The following is a 16,872-nucleotide window of genomic DNA, read 5'->3' on the forward strand; positions in this document are numbered from 1 at the left end:
TAACAAGATCATACCATCCCATACATTAAAATGCGACCGCCTACGAACGCGCTTACACTCCACCACACATAGATGGCGCCACAAAAAATGCCTTGTTACCACCGATTATTTGTAGATTGGCATTAAATGTCAATTCCGAGCCGTAAATCTATGTCAAAAGTAACACTTAACGCCATCTACAAGTATAATCGAAAGCTACAAGACATTTTTTTTGTGGCGCCATCTATGTGTGGTGGAGTGTAAGCGCGGTCTTAGGCGGTCGCATTTTTTAATGTATGGGATGGTATGATCTTGTTATATTTAATCTATGGTATATAGGTAGGTACCTAGTATATCGTCGCCTAGCTTGTACCTACAAGATTTGCTCAGTTTGGGGCTAGGTTGATCTGTATAAGGTGTTCCCCAATATTTTTGACACAACTACAGCTGTCACGCCAGGCCACGTAGTCGAATGGCATTTCTGCGACGCGAAACGAAAGCGAAACGACGCAGAAAGGTAGTCTGGCTCCGTCGCGCCAATACGCAAGAGCGATAGAGATAGATAGCTATAGAGATATTATTGTGAGCGTTTGTGGATTCGGCTACGCAGTACGCACACAGCCACACAGCCCGCACAGGCTTCTCTTTATTTGCGAGATCATACCTGCAGCAGGCCCAAATCTTAGGAGGGAGGACGGGGCGTAGGTACCCTTTTGCTTATTTTTAACCCCCGACGCAAAAACGAGGGGGTGTTATAAGTTTGACGTGTCTGTCTGTCTGTCTGTCTGTCCGTCTGTCTGTCTGTCTGTCTGTTTGTCTGTCTGTGTGTGTGTCTGTCTGTGGCATCGTAGCTCCCGAACGGATGAACCGATTTTGATTTAGTTTTTTTTTGTCTGAAAGCTGAGTTAGTCGGGAGTGTTCTTAGCCATGTTTCATGAAAATCGGTCCACTATGTCGCGGTCGGGGGTTTTTTCAAAATTTTAATTTTGTGGTTAGGTTATTGTAGGCAATGTTTTATTTTTAACCCCCGACGCAAAAACGAAGGGGTGTTATAAGTTTGACGTGTCTGTCTGTCTGTCTGTCTGTCTGTCCGTCTGTCTGTCTGTTTGTCTGTCTGTGTGTGTGTCTGTCTGTGGCATCGTAGCTCCCGAACGGATGAACCGATTTTGATTTAGTTTTTTTTGTCGGAAAGCTGAGTTAGTCGGGAGTGTTCTTAGCCATGTTTTATGAAAATCGGTCCACTATGTCGCGGTCGGGGGTTTTTTCAAATTTTTAATTTTGTGGTTAGGTTATTTTCTACAATTTGCTATATTCTTTTTTAAGTTTGTAATCACATATGGGAATACTGCGATATAAATAATTTCCTACACGGGTCGACTGACAACATATTTTATCACAAGCCCATTCTGCATTCGTGTTATCACTATATTATTTTGCGTATAAATATAAAAAGTTTGCCAAGTTATATGTTTTGTTATTTACCTACCTCGTTATTTATATGTCATTGCAATAAATTTATGAAGTTTTTTTATTTTTTTATTTTTATATATAATTTCTATACTCATATTATATGTTACCTATACACCCACGAGTTTAAAATCTTAGGTAAGTAACCTTATCGTATTTAAGCTTTTGAAATACAATCTTTATGATTAACACCCCAAAATAAATATACAATAACTCCAAAAAACGATTTTAAAACTAAAGACCCACAAACAAGTATACTTATATATAGTCCTCCACATCGATTTCGATGACGGCGACCTCAGCAATCAAACAAGTATACTGACGTATTCGTCTGTACGTAATTCATAAGGGAACTTGGCTTTAGTTCTGCAGGCGGATACTTAATACGTACCTATTAAACATTACTTATAAACCATTCAGTGATACTGATATTGTCAGTAATGTCGTTATGAGAACGTTTATTATATAAAATATTCCATAAACAAAATAACTGTCGGATTATTAATTAAGTTATAGGTATCTCAATTTTGTAAAACATGTGTAAAACGTATTGTTTTATATTAACTAGTGTGATTTTGTTGCAAGGTAAGTTTATAATATAAATCGGTAAGTGTTATTTTTGAATAATCGAAAGCTACACGACATTTTTTGTGGCGCCATCTATGCGTGGTGTAGTGTATACGCGTTCTTAGGCGGTCGCATTTTAATGTATGGGATGGCATGATTGATCTTCTTATATTTAATCTATGGTTGTATTACCTACTACTCTGCAGGGTTAGCACATGATTGCACATGATAGTATGTCGCCGCGATATAGACTACCCGTCCTTATGTAATTAATACAGTTAGAAGAAGACGTGTCATCTATCTCGCGGCGACATACTCTCGCGGCAATCATGTGCTAGGCCTACAGAGATGGTTTTGATTCAATCTATCAACCTTCTTATGTATACCTACCCATTGAAAACTAGTGCCATGGTGGTGGCAATATACATACCACCATAAGAGTATTGTTGTTGTCCTGTTTATCACACGAGTTTTACTTCCAAAATTTCAATACCTATGCTTTAGGCAAAGCGACAGGCGGTCCTGTTAGAATGGGCTACGAATATATGCCAGAAGAGGACGCGTGGCTGCGCTTGCACATCGAACCCGCGATCTGGCCTGACGCACGACTGCGCTGCCATCTCGAAGGTATATAATTGCTTTTACATAATTAAAATATTTGAAATTCATCTAAGGGGCATTAGGGTAATTACGAAAGTCGTCTAATAACGAAAGCCGCATAAAAATCACCATTATTTCCATCATAATCAAGATTCCCCTTTCGGAATTACCCTAATGCACCCTACTACTAAATATGTACTTGAACATTATCGGACACCTGGCCCCGTAGCTGAATGGCTTTTCGCGAAACGCCACCGAAACGCCCCAGAAATGTAAGTCTGGCTCTGTCGCGCCAATAAGCAAGAGCGATAGAGATAGATAGCTATGAAAAAAATATTATCGTGAGCGTTTGGTGAGCGTTTGTACAGTCAGCTGCAGAGAAAAGTAGACCCCCTGCAATCGGCTCACACAGTACCGCCGATAATCTGGTATATGTTGTCACCGCAGGTGGCGCCCTGGCTTCTCCGACAACCAGCGCGATGACCAAAGCGTTGGTAGCAATGTTGGCCGCCAACAAGATGACCATGCGCCACGCTTACATAGGAGTACATGCCTTACTTTCCAAGGGAGAGTTCATGAGCATGGAAGGTAATTACGACGGCTGTCTGATGAAGTTAAGACCTGAAATTCCTAAAAATACATTGAAAAGGAAGAATATGCAAAATTGTTGTACTGCAGAACTGCTGCCGACTGCATTGCGTCTCATAAGTACAATAACGACCCAGCCACGACATTGGTCTATGCGCGACAGCGGTGAGCGGCAGCCATACGTGCGAATGAAAAGTCCCATCGCTGTGTCTCGCTCCAATGTATGGCCGCCGCTCCCCGCTATCGCGCTTAGACCAATGTCGTGGCTGAGCCGTAAAGCTGCAGAACAGTTAATGCTACAGTAACGTGTCTTAGTAATATAAGTTTGCCTTTATCATCTTTGTTACCACCTTGTTACCCTAGCATCTGTTGCCACCCTGAACTCACTCATGGCCTCTTCATTAGAAAAGGAGCAGCTCCTTTGAGAGCTCAACGCCGGAACTTTGAAGGTCTCCGTCTTGGAGTAGCCGTAGCGTAAGTAAGCGCGTGGGCTTCTTAGGGAGTTGGGGAAACTGTTAAGGGAGGCAGCAGGTGACCCACGTGCCGGCAGCTTTCTCGCGCAAAGAATTGCTATTGCAATACAGCGCGGGAATGCTGCCTGCGGGATGGGCACCCTGCTGAGGAGCCAGGGCCTAGAGGGTGGTTAGGTTTTTTATTTTTTAGATGAGTATAGTTTCAGATTTTTCTTGTTATCGTCTTATACAGGTGTATAGCTTTTGTGCTCATGCCACAGTACGTAGTTTTCGTTAAGTCTAACATTTACACCATTTCTGCTTTTGTGTAAAGATGACTCTTTACTTTTACGGTTACAAAAACGGTAACTTAACAATTATGTCGTTGTTACATATATTTATAGGGATAGCACTGGTAGCCTAGCGGTAAGTACGTAGGTACAACTTTCGTCCCGGAGGTCGCGGGTTCGAACCCCGGCTCGCACCAATGAGTTTTTCGGAATTTATGTGCGTAATGTCATTTGATATTTGCCAGTCGCTTTTCGGTGAAGGAAAACATCGTGAGGAAACCGGACTAAATTCCAATAAGGTCTAGTTTACCCTTCGGGTTGGAAGGTCAGATGGCAGTCGCTTTCGTAAAAACTAGTTGCCTACGCCAAATCTTGGGATTAGTTGTCAAAGCGGCTACCATGAGCCGTGGCAAATGCCGCGATAACGTAAGGAGGATGATGACATATATTTATAGGGATTCCGATGGGCAACCTCTCCGCTCGATGGCGTGAAGGGGAGCCCAACAATATGAAGAACGAGGAGGACTGCGTGGTGTTGGACGGTGCAGGCGAGGCGATAGACGTCAGCTGCAGTACCCCTCGTCCGTACTTCTGCCGCAAGGAGAGTACTAGGATGATTGTCAACAAGTGTGGAACTACAGCTGATGGTCAGTATCTTCCGATGAGTAATTAGATACGAGTTTCGTCTGTTATGGCCATACATATAATAAAAAACGTCACAGGTTACAAACTTGAGCCCCGCACTGGTAGCTGCTATAAGTTCCACCTGGTACCAAGGACCTGGCACCGAGCCGCCATGGCGTGCCAAGCCGAGGGGGGGCACTTGGCGGTCATTAATAGCAACAAGGAAGCGCAAGCGCTGAAGGATATTTTTGGGGAGCACCCTATAACTAGTATAAAAGGGGGCAACGTGTTGGAAGCGAACGTGGGAATCTGGGATTGGAATGAACATGGCGAGTGGTTGACAATTTTTGGTAAGCTTCCCTTCTTTACATATCTTTTTTTCTTTTGCCAGTTTACATAAAATCTATAAGTTGGTTTAGATCAGCTTCTTTCCATGACTTGCCAAAACTATAACTTCACTTCACCATACAATATATATGAATGGAATATGAACGCGAGCTTTAATGGGTTTGAAAGACATCAACATAAATGAGATTTTGGGGAAAGGAATAGTAGAAATGTATAAAGTTGAGTTTTAAGACCGAATTTAAGTTTTAAATGGCAAATGACAGCACTATCAAGGTCTCATGCGTTGGGCTCCGCTTCAGAGATCCTTTAGAACGGTAGCGGGTAACGTACAGACATGGTCACGATCACGACCTTCAGTAATGAGGGTAGAAACAAAAATCATTTTTAAGGAGTATTATGGCTCATTTTAAACTACCACAATCTTTGCCTTCCCTTTATTTTAACGATTTTTTTAAGAATAAGGCATTTTTTATCACAGGTCAGACATTGTCCGAGGCCGGATACGAAGGCTGGCGTCATAATGAGCCGAACAATGTCGAGAAGGAGTTTTGCGGTGCGATTGACCGCGATGGCTACCTCAACAATTGTCCGTGTGATAGATTTGCCCTGTTTATATGCGAGGTGACACCTAAATAAACCTACGTCCTTAAGTGTCTTGACATTAAGCTGAGTGGAGACCCCTTCGGTGATGCTTAACAACAAATTAGTCGTAATGTCTATGTAGGTAATTCCTAAATTTAAGCGTTTTCTGAATAAATTTATTCTTCCTTTCTTTCTTTCTTTACCTACCTACTGTCGGCCTAGCCGTAGCCCAAGTATGTACCTATTGACGCTGCGCAAGCGTAAGCGATTGTGACGATGGCTAGGTATCCAGGGTGGCTAGCCGAATGGCACAATCGCTCACGAAACGCTCACGAAACGAAGCGCTAGTAGATATCTATCTCTATCGCGCTTGCGTATTGGCGCGACAGAGCCAGCGGCGTATCGCTTTCGTTTGGCGTCGGAGAAATGCCATTCGGCTACGGGGCCTGATATATTTTATCAGTCCTTCCTGTATAGGTACGTGTTATCAATCCGTCATGTAGGTGATAAAATACATACACGGTGTAACATGACTAAACCGAAAGCCAAAAAATTTTTTTTTTTTTTTTAAATCGAAATAAGATGTCATATATTAAAAAAATGACAATCACCACCAGTGGCGAAGGCCGGATTCGAACCGGTGTCTTTAGCAATCCGGGCTAACGCCATGAACCCCTAGGCCATCACCTCGTCACAGCGGAAGCCGTCGAAATTTCTCTTTTATATGTCATCTTTATAAGACTAGGCGTCTTTGACCAACTTTAAGGGCAAGCAGTAGGTGCTTGCACTTTTTTTTAGTTTTTAGCATGTAGTTTCACAAAAGTAAGTGTGGTTCGTATTAAGCTTACACAAAATTAAAATATTGAAAAAACCCCCGACTGCGACATAGTAGACCGATTATCATGAAACACAAACACGAAATAACTAAATTCAAATCAGTTCATCCGTTCGGGAGCTACGATACCACAGACAGACACACACACAGACAGACAAACAGACAGACAGACAGACGGACAGACAGACAGACAGACACGTCAAACTTAACACCCCGTCTTTTTTGCGTCGGGGGTTAAAACTGTCACAAAACAATACATTTTTGCAATGTGTCACTAGTTACTTTTTGATATCTATCAACTAGAATAGTTAGGTATCATCGCCATCAAAACACCGTTTTATTTTGAGAAATAATAAGTAATTGTTATTTTTTTTATTGCTTATAACTTTGAAAGTAGGCGAAATCCAGAAAAGTTTATATAGAGTAGAATAGAACAGAATAAAATAAAAAATTATTCGAGAACACGTACAGGCAAGCCAAAATACACATATTAACAACAAAACAGAAAGGAATGAAGTTCCACGAAACGATATGACATTCTACTCTTCTAATATAATGAGGAATACGCTGTTGAAATTATCGGGTTTTCTCAAGTTACACCGTGTATAATTATGTATTCGTAAACCTAATATTGTATACATTAACTATGTGAACAAACAGAGCGCAATTGAACGTTTTGTTGACAAAATTCGAGGAATTTCTTGTGGTGTTTATAGTATTTTTTCTACTCCCGTACTGTTATTCGTGAGTTACAAGGTCGTGCATAGAACTTAAAAACCCTACATAAAAGATGTCAGGACAAGTCTATCTAGTCTATACCCTGAAAACATTTAGTAGAAGTAGCACGATATAGCTGTTTCTACGACCAAGCACTTATTTTGAAAGAAAATTATAAATCAACAAATACCTACTTTCAGTCATCTTAGTTATCTAGTGGACCGCCTACCATTTTGAATATGCAGTTTGAGTGCAAACATGAAAATAAAACTGTCTATGGTATGGTTCTCTGAAGCATGGCCACTAAGACGAATCGAGCCGAGTTGAATCGAGTTCTCATACATTTGAATGCGATTCGATGCGTCGCCAATGAACGCAGCAAAAAACGAACGAGACTCGACTCTGCGAATGCCAGGCTTTATCTGACATTCTAAGGTTGGCAACATTTTCATTTTCTACGATGAAGTGATTGGTTTGTTAAGTTGGTAGCAATGTGTTTACTGAACTTTAACAGCTATATCGTGCTACTGCTACTAAATGTTTTCAGGGTATAGACTAGATAGACTTGTCCTGTCATCTTCTATGTAGGGTTTTAAAGTTCTCTGCACGACCTTGTAACTCAAGAATAACAGTACGGGAGTAGAAAAAATATATTTTAGTCTTACATATATTACTTATGAAAAATGATTGGTCTGCATCTAATTTTGACTGTGTGTTTAACTATTTTGACAAGTAAGTATACCTAATGTACATAATATTAGAACATTGCGATACGTGCGAAAAATTTGAAATAAGTACCTACACAAGCCTCTCTTTAGCACAATTTGCCTTGTCGAGCGCGAGTCCATACTTGAAGTCGCGCTTGACGTACATATGGACTCTCGCGCGACAAGGCAAGTTGTGCTAAAGGGGAAGAAGTGGCGATATTTACTGTGTCTGAAATCAACATGAGTTGCCAATTACCTACGTGGGCCATTTTTTTTTAAAGTCGTACACCCCACTTTTTTGTAACATGGGTATTTTTTACGCGATTCACACTCAGAATCGAGAGCTCTTTCGATCCTGATGGGAGAAAAAAAATGTCCCAAGATTTCCATACATTTTTTCGAACCTTCCATTCCGTTACCGCCATACAACATGGATGAAAAAGTGGTAACGGAATGGGAAAAAACCTTGGGACACTTTTTTTCTCTTATTAGGATTGAAAGAGCTCACGATTCTGAGTGGAAAACACATAAAAAAAATCCAAATCTAAAAAAATGACCCAGGTATCGTATTACATCGTTTCACAGTACCTCTTACATTACGAATAGTTTAAGTTTGAGTTTTAACGAAATTCCCAAATCGTAAGTTCGTTTTCACATTATCCGATCCGATATGTGTCTCTTCATTCTTTTCATCGCACTAATTGTTAATATACTTATTAATAGTAATAATTAAAATTAAGTACCCTTTGAGCAATTCTGCTTTATTCCATTAGTGGAAACTTTTTTGGCTCATGTATTAGTCATGTAACCTATATTATGTAAAATTGTAAGCTGTTTGTTTCCCAATAAAGATAAAATAAACAAATAAAATAAAAATAGATATCGGATGTAGGACCATACATTTAAGCCTCCTTCTTTGATTGTCGCCTCTGAAATTCTTCCGACATCCGATATCGGATCGGATAATGAAAACGCACTAAGTGGCTACTTTCGATTGTTATTGTTTCTAAACACTTTCGCAATCAAGAACCCGCCTGGGTACGTAGCCAAATGGCACAAACGCTCACGAAACGAAACGCTTGTAGATATCTATCTCTATCGCTCTTGCGGATTGGTGCGACAGAGCCGGACTACCTTTCGCGGCGTTTCGTTTTCGTTTAGCGGCGCAGAAATGCCATTCGGCTACGGCACCTGGTAGTCACACGTGAACTTTGCTCGGGATCGAACAACCGCCATCTGCGGGCCAATTTTTGAGTCTCACGCGTTCGAATTCAGAAAATTGACACTGAAAATAATAAGCAAGTCACCGTTTTCAACCGGTATTTTAGTGACAAAATCTCGTATGCGAGATTCAAAAATCGCCCCCTGGGCGGATTGTAGCCATACAAGCGGCACAGTATAATAAAGAGTACTATCGTTCAGTATGACCACTCCCGCTCCCCGCCGCCCACCCCCTCTCGGTTACCTCACAGTTACTGGCTGTCAAAAACGCGAATAGTCAACCTGTCATATCTCACTCATACAAGCATGGTACGCTTTCACCTACACGAGCTTAGAATGTGTGCTAGGAACGCGCCTCTTTCATATATTTGATCGCCAGTGTCCGAGATGTGCAAGCGGGCGATTGTAGATAATGTAGTGCGTCATTTGTCTGGCAGTGAATGTGTTCATTATGATGTTAAGCATTAGCAGGCAATGCGTCCGGCAACACTATCATGGGCTACGAATACGTGCCAGAAGCCGACATCTGGCTGCGCCTGCACATCGTGCCAGCTGATTGGCAGGAAGCTCGCTTACGGTGTCATCTTGAAGGTATATGAGACATACATACTAGTAGGTATATACAATCACGCCTGTACCCCATAAAAAGGTAGGCAAAGCGCTTGAAACTACTGAAGTTTCAGTGTCACTCATGGCAAATAAGGGGTTGAATGAAAACGAAATTGTCACATTGCAGTGACAGGTTGCCAGCCCCTACGCCACAACTTAACCCAGCCCATACTCGCATCTCATAGTCAACTTGACACCCACGGGAAGAAGGAGGCGGTGAAATTATTAACTCGCAATTTACCTAGTTTTATTTGATTACTTTCAATAACCGTTTGACGTTGATTCAAAATCTTAATTTATTTTCATGTCAATGGATGCATTGAGATGCATCATCGCCAATTCGCCATCATTTAATTTTGATGAAGTTCCTAATTTGAAAATCCTGATTTCTTAAATTTAGAAAATACATAGATCTGATAAAATTATCGTGGTTATTTGCTTTGATTATCATGCCATTCTACTGTTATAACGAAAATAACTAGATAACCAGCTCAAGTACAGCAAACTCTTCTTCAGGCGGCGTTCTAGCTTCACCGTCAAATAGTGCTTTGACCAAAGCGATGATTGATATGATGTCCTCAAAGGAGCTGATAATGAAGAAAATTTTCACCGGAATACAAGCTGTTGTTGCCAAAGGTCACTTTATGACTATAGACGGTAAGTTTACTAATATGGCATCAGTTGTGGTGGTGCCTTTTGTTCTTAAAGTCGATTTGTTTGCCTCGACTTGTAACTTGACCAATATGATGACAGTGTAACGGATTCAACCTGCACCAAAAATATTATTATATTAATAGTCAATCGACGTAAGAGTAATGAACTTGAATTTCAGACATAGTGAAAACGGAAGAGTTTCGCTCTTTCTGCTCTGGGAATTAATTTAATTTAATTTATTTATTCCGTCAGGTAACAAAAGACCCATTTGGTAAACATTAAAATCACATACACATTTAAAAGTAACAATCACAGAGACAAATATAATAATAATAATGACACAGACACAAAATAAATATTTCATTATTAAACATACACATGTAGACTGCTCCAGTGTCTAGCTATCGGAGACTCCAGACTGCCAGCAATTACACTCAGAATGCCGTTGTTACTCCCACGCACTCGCTGCATGACGGAGGCGACACGCTTCCGAATAATGGCATGGAAGCCATTCGCACTCCCGCAAACATGCCTGAAGCGAAAATATATTAGCCAAATGTACAAAGGCTTACGACAATATTGTTTTCGTAGCTATCTATTTTCTCTATCGGTCTTCCGTAGTGGCGAATCGATCGGCGTTTAGCGTCAATGATTGTCATTCGGCTAGGTTGGCTGAACGCAAGTAGATCTTTCCGACGAATGTTAACCTAAAGCCTATATTACATTTGCATGTCTACATTAAGCCAGTTCATAATAAGAGTCATAAGACATATTTTGATTTCAGGTATACCATTGAGCAACCTCTCCCTCCGCTGGGCCGACAATGAGCCCAACAATGCGAACAACAACGAAGACTGTCTCACCATGAACGGTGAGAGCGAAGTAGCTGATGCCAACTGTGCTGACGTTTGCCCTTTCTTCTGTGCTAAGAAGAGCTCGAAGATGACGGTCAACAAATGCGGCACTACAGACGATGGTAGGTTTTTACTGATTTACACAAATTAACTTCAAAATTTTGGCGTCTGTCTAGGCCCTTTGGTAACTTTACTATCCAGCGGGGCACATATTGTTGTGTTCTTGCCGGTACGTACCTACTCTGACATACACGGCAACGACCGACTTTGCTTATAGGTCTACCTAGTGTTACTTGCCTGCTACGCCGCGGTCCCGGGTTCGAATCCCGGTAGGGGCATTTATTTGTGTGATGAGCACAGATATTTGTTCCTTAGTCATGGATATTTTCTAAGTATGTAAATAAGTATTTGTATTTTATATATATCGTTTTCTGAGTACCTGTAACACAAGCGTTCATGAGCTTACCGTGGGACTCGGTCAATCTGTATAAGAATGTCCTATAATATTTATTTATTTACTTGGCACTGGACTTGACTGTAGAGTAAGGTGGAAGTAATTAGTTGTGCCATCACACTATTTAAGCGAGACAACATTCACAATGCTCATCCCTACCTCTCTTTTGGAAGTAGTTTAAGACGCAACAGGTGGTCTTATTTCTCTATAAAGACGCTCCTGAATGTTTTCTCCCCGGTTTTCCCAGTTCGAGCAATGATTTTTTCTATACAAATTTATTTTATTGAGCTAGTGAGTTGGAAGCCTTTAGTATTTTTAACCGACTTCAAAAAAGGAGGAGGTTCTCAATTCGACTGAATGTTTTTTTTTTTTTTTTTTGTATGTATGTTATTCGATATCTCCGAGAATCGTGGACCGATTTTCAAATTTTTTTTTTGATCGAACCGGTATAACCCCGAGATGGTCCCATTGGCACCAAGTCAGGGTCTGATGATGGGATCCTGGAGAAATCGAGGGAACTCTTCAAATGTTATAGGCACATGTAATGTTTTTAGTCTATTTTTCAAAGGTACACCAGTATTTACGTCTGATGGTAATAATTTTATGTCGCTGAGCTGATGATGGAAGGTCAACTCCTCAATGGTTAGGAGTTAAAGGATAGTTCTTTCACTACTGTACATGTATTCGGACTGATACATATAATATCACTAGGAACCACTAAAAATCAACAAATAAATAAACTTTTTAACAAAAAATAAAACCGCCTTCAAAAATAAGCGCGTTACAAAACACGGAGAAACTAAAAAGCCAAAAATAATAAACCTTTCAATTCAGATTTCTTATCGTATTGCAATAAGCTAAACATCCAAATTATAAACAAATCAATTATTTTTGGAGTCGGTACCAGCCTGTGTATGGTTGGGTGGGGCAAACAGGCAATAGCAAGGCGACGAACAGGTCTGGTACCGACTACAAAAATAATTGATTTGTTTATAATTTGGATGTTTAGCTTATTGCAATACGATAAGAAATCTGAATTGAAAGGTTTATTATTTTTGGCTTTTTAGTTTCTCCGTGTTTTGTAACGCGCTTATTTTTGAAGGCGGTTTTTGATATAAAATGACCCTATAATTAAACACCAAAATTCCATCACAGAATATCACTTAGAGCCCCGGACTGGCAGTTGCTACAAGTTCCACCAGCTCCCCCGGACCTGGCACCAGGCCGCTGGCGCCTGCTTCTCCGAAGGAGCCCACCTCGCCATCATCAACAGCCCTGAGGAGTCCCAGGTCTTGAAGGAACTGTTCGCGAAGTACCCTCAGAACACGTTGAGGGTGAAGTACCCTCATGTTGCCATGATTGGCTTTTGGGACTGGAATGAGCATGCGAGGAATGGAGAATGGTTGACGATTTTCGGTGAGAATTCATTTGGGACATCGATGTGTTGTTCGATTTTCTTAAACATTGAAGAGTCTCTAGTGTCTTTGTCGGCATCCCGTATATCAGAATTTGTAGATAAGCCTACAATGCAATGGGTGCGGCATCCCTTATTGACACACATTTCTGAATTCAGCCAGTCTTACAGTGTGAAGGGGATGTCTCGTGTGTACGGTGTCAGGACTTACTGTATGTAAGGTAGCCGTGTATTCAGTGCATTTGATCTGTGAACCTTACTTTACTTCATGTACGTCACAGGCTCACAGCACGCTAAATTAACATTGCTTGTACTGCTTTTCTCTGTTTATCTGAAATCAGTAAGTAAATTAATCCATACATCCCTGTGACTTTGTGACAAAATATTAAAGACGCGTATACCGACAGCTTCAAGTTTCTGGTTACAAAAAACTTCACAGGTTAGAGCGCCGTAGGCAGCTAGGCGAAAAATCTCCCACGCAGCCGAGTCGGGCATGCTATCGAATACCGGCAGTATCCAATGAGGATTACCTCCACTTCTGATTTAAAAAAATCTTGGCTACACTTATGTTTTAGAGTTGTCACACAAGTGTAATCGTTTTTTTTATTTGTATGCCACAGGAGAGACTCTAGCAGCAGCTGGTTTCTCAACATGGAGTGCGAACGAGCCGAACAACGCGTTCGGGATCGAGTTCTGCGGCTCGATCGTTCGCGACGGACTGCTCAACGACTTCGAGTGCAATACTTCTGCTGTGTTCATCTGCGAGAGAGAGAGAGCATATAAATAATCTACTTTTAACGCTTTCAATGCTTTGTCAGCCTCCGGATATAGATCCATCTATCCATCCATCCAGCCATCAATCCATTCTTTCATCCTTCGCGGCGGACTGCTCAAGATGAATTCTTTATTCAACCACAAACATAGGTACATGTTTTGGGACACAAAAGAAAATAAAATGAGACATCAACGTCTTCGAATATATTTAAGACTACTGTTGTGTTCATCTACGAGAGAGCCACCACATAAACAATCTTCTGTTGGGCTTTTGAACGCTTTGCCAGCGTCTGCCTATTCCACCATTCATGCATCCATTGTTACATCAATCCATCGGAAATTTTGTCGTCGTAACTTTGTTTGGGCTAGTTAGGACCTTAACATATCCAAAGTCCCCGGCCGTATCCCTAAAGCCGGGGGAAAGAGAGAGGTTTGAAGGTGTATTTTTTTCGATTTTTGCTTATATATTTACCTAAGTCAGGCTATTTTATACCTAGGTTATACTGGGCTTAACTTCTATTTACTAAGGACCAACCCCGACATGGCAAGACTGTTACAATGTAATTTTGTGTATTTGTTACCATAATAAAAGTTGCGTAGTATTCGATTCGTAGTTATTGCAAGGTTGCATGAAAACGTGATTGCTACGCCATCGCTTAGCGAAGCAAGAAGCTGTTAGGCCTTCTCTCGTTCCCTAAAACTCGTGTAGGAAATACACTGCTAGCGCCATCTATGTTCACGGACTGACTTTATACTGCCGTGGCGAGATTCGTAGAGCTGTTAAGAGAGGGCGCGCGAAGTCACTTTTCATGATAACTTTGATAAGTAAAGCTAATTTTCAAGGTCAATTTAGAGTGTTACTTTCAAGTCAGTACAACCGTATCAAAACATAATTAAATGAAGCAGTTTTTGAGATAAAATATTGTAAAATGTTATTGATTCCTTAAATATTAAAACGAGAAACGTAAATCCGTGCAAAGTATTTTTTTTTTATGAGATAGGATGCAAACGGTAAATTTTAAAACAAAAATAATTATTTAAAAATAATAACTGGTAGTGTTTTTTTTTTTTATACAACGTCGGTGGCAAACAAGTATACGGTCCGCCTGATGTAAAGCGGTCACCGTAACCTATGGACGCCTGCAACTCAAACAGTGTCACATGCGCGTTGCCACCCCATTAGAAACTTGTACACTCCCTTTTGCTGTGTTAAGTACAATGTTTATTGTGTTTTCTTTCCGTGGGTGTCGTAGAAGGCGACTGTGGGTGTGGGATATGGGTTAAATTGTGGCGTAGGCGAGAGGCTGGCAACCTGTCACTGCAATGTCACAGTTTCGTTTTCTTTCAACCCCTTATTTGCCAAGAGTGGCACTGAAACCTGAGTAGTTTCATGGGACACAGGCGTGATTGTATGTATGTATGTATGTATGTTATTTATATGGCCTAAGAAGCGCTGGCTGGACGTCGTGACAGCGGACATGAGAACAATCTCACACCTCAGGATGCCGAAGACCGCGCAAAGTGGAGAAGACTGAGCAGGAAAGCGCACCCTAGCACTAGGCCTGGAAAACGCTAGCTAAGAAGATTGAAATCGCTCGCTCGTTGTCTATAAATATATACCACCTACACCAATACTCTGACCAAGGACCATATATTAAAATACGGGACAGACTAAGCTCATACAAAAAAGCGTACCCCTGAAATGTATGAGTCTTTTAGGCTTAAAACTAGATGGCGCTGTTTCGCAGCCCGGAAGTGGCCAAAATCATATTTTCCCCAAATAGTTTTGCGTGTTTGTGTACAAATGACATGTTTCATTATTTTAATATCATGATATCACGTCAATACACATTTTGAAAAAAAAAAAATGTATTCCTCATCAGTGTAGTTATGATAGTATTTAATAGGTGGCGCTAAAAAAAAAGAGGTACGATTCTTAGTATGGAGACTGTAAATCCATACTTAATATTATAAATGGGAAAGTGTGTGTGTCTGTTTGTTTGTCCGTCCTTCACGGCAAAACGACGAATAGTCTTGACTTTTAAGTGGAGATAGTTGAAGGGACGGAGAGTGACATATGCAACTTTTTATCTCTTTCTAACGCGAGCGAAGGCGCGGGCAAAGCTAGTAATATATAAATGATCCTTGCTCTGACTAACCGTTAACCTTTAACCGCTTAATTAAAGAAACCTCTGGAACAACTGGAATGAGCGGGGCTTAACCCGAGACACGTGAGGCTCTGTTTTAGAAATAGCTTGGCTCGTGACAGTCTTTGTTCAAACTTTAACTTGGACAGAACTATATTTAGATCTGTGATTTAGATAGAAGAAGCAAGTTCTTTTTTTATATACTACGTCGGTGGCAAACAAGCATACGGTCCGCCTGATGGAAGCGGTCACCGTCCTATGGACGCCTGCAACTCAAGAAGTGTCACATGCACGTTGCCAACCCATTAGAAACTTGTACAAAAAGGAGTGTACAAGTTCCAAGGAGGGTTCGGGTTGCCGACACTTGGAAATATCCGTGGACAGTGTGGACACAGTAAATAAACTAAATATTGTAAAATACTAGATAGTCTTCCAATGTATATTTGTGCGGCCGGCCGACCGCACAGGCAAACGAACTGAACCAAACTGACATGTTTTTCATTAATTAATAAACTTATAAGCTTACGTAAGTTCCAACACCGACGACCCAAAGGACAATAGACGGAACAAATTAGTTCCTTAGGTCCTTCCGTCATCAGCACACCGCACTCTCGTTGAGCTCTGCAGGCCTAGCACATGATGGCCGCGGGAGTATGTCGCCGCGAGATAGACTACCTGTCCTTATGTCATTAATACAATTAGACAAAGACGTGTCATCTATCTCGCGGCGACATACTCCCGCGGCCATCATGTGCTAGGCCTACTGCCAGCCTTACTCACCGGCAGGAACACAACACCATGAGTATATGCTATTTGGCTGCGGTCTTCTATAAGGCGGAGGTACTACCCCAGTTGGGCTCTGCTCTAGATTCGAGCGAGATGATATCCGCTGTGCTGTGCCCTACCACACAAAGCGGAATATCATTCGCTATGCCCTGCCCTACCTCCTACAAATCATATATTTGTATAGGGGCGAGCGACGATCGTGT

At 41.2% G+C, this 16,872-nt stretch overlaps 2 protein-coding genes across 3 annotated transcripts; both read left to right on the forward strand.

Moving 5' to 3' along the window:
- The first annotated feature begins 1,878 nt into the window (after positions 1-1,878).
- Positions 1,879-5,687, forward strand: LOC125227365 (hemolymph lipopolysaccharide-binding protein-like). 2 transcript variants are annotated; one of them, XM_048131665.1, is made up of 6 exons: positions 1,879-2,031; positions 2,518-2,640; positions 3,061-3,201; positions 4,399-4,590; positions 4,666-4,917; positions 5,394-5,687. In XM_048131665.1, exons 1-6 carry the CDS (start codon positions 1,983-1,985, stop codon positions 5,549-5,551), a joined length of 915 nt encoding a protein of 304 aa, XP_047987622.1. In that variant the 5' UTR covers positions 1,879-1,982; the 3' UTR covers positions 5,552-5,687. The 2 variants fall into 2 exon arrangements, with proteins under 2 accessions (XP_047987622.1, XP_047987623.1); XM_048131666.1 differs by lacking the exon at positions 4,666-4,917.
- A 3,766-nt stretch (positions 5,688-9,453) lies between these two features.
- LOC125227068 (C-type lectin domain family 4 member E-like) lies at positions 9,454-13,749 on the forward strand. Its single transcript, XM_048131260.1, has 5 exons — positions 9,454-9,568; positions 10,103-10,243; positions 11,025-11,216; positions 12,704-12,964; positions 13,583-13,749. The coding sequence occupies exons 1-5, from the start codon at positions 9,472-9,474 to the stop codon at positions 13,747-13,749; spliced, it is 858 nt and encodes a 285-aa protein (XP_047987217.1). The 5' UTR covers positions 9,454-9,471.
- Positions 13,750-16,872: the final 3,123 nt, after the last annotated feature.

The sequence above is a fragment of the Leguminivora glycinivorella genome, chromosome 6 (assembly GCF_023078275.1).
Source record: "Leguminivora glycinivorella isolate SPB_JAAS2020 chromosome 6, LegGlyc_1.1, whole genome shotgun sequence".
In the NCBI taxonomy this organism is placed as follows: Eukaryota; Metazoa; Arthropoda; class Insecta; order Lepidoptera; family Tortricidae; genus Leguminivora; species Leguminivora glycinivorella.

Excerpts from the sequence above, each read along its gene's own strand:
- LOC125227365 (XM_048131665.1), top strand. The coding sequence starts at position 1,983 with ATGTGTAAAACGTATTGTTTTATATTAACTAGTGTGATTTTGTTGCAA. Across the intron at positions 2,641-3,060 it reads ACTGCGCTGCCATCTCGAAG|GTGGCGCCCTGGCTTCTCCG; the intron begins GTATATAATTGC and ends TTGTCACCGCAG. Across the intron at positions 4,918-5,393 it reads CGAGTGGTTGACAATTTTTG|GTCAGACATTGTCCGAGGCC; the intron begins GTAAGCTTCCCT and ends TTTTTATCACAG.
- LOC125227068 (XM_048131260.1), top strand. The coding sequence starts at position 9,472 with ATGGGCTACGAATACGTGCCAGAAGCCGACATCTGGCTGCGCCTGCAC. Across the intron at positions 9,569-10,102 it reads CTTACGGTGTCATCTTGAAG|GCGGCGTTCTAGCTTCACCG; the intron begins GTATATGAGACA and ends ACTCTTCTTCAG. Across the intron at positions 12,965-13,582 it reads AGAATGGTTGACGATTTTCG|GAGAGACTCTAGCAGCAGCT; the intron begins GTGAGAATTCAT and ends TGTATGCCACAG.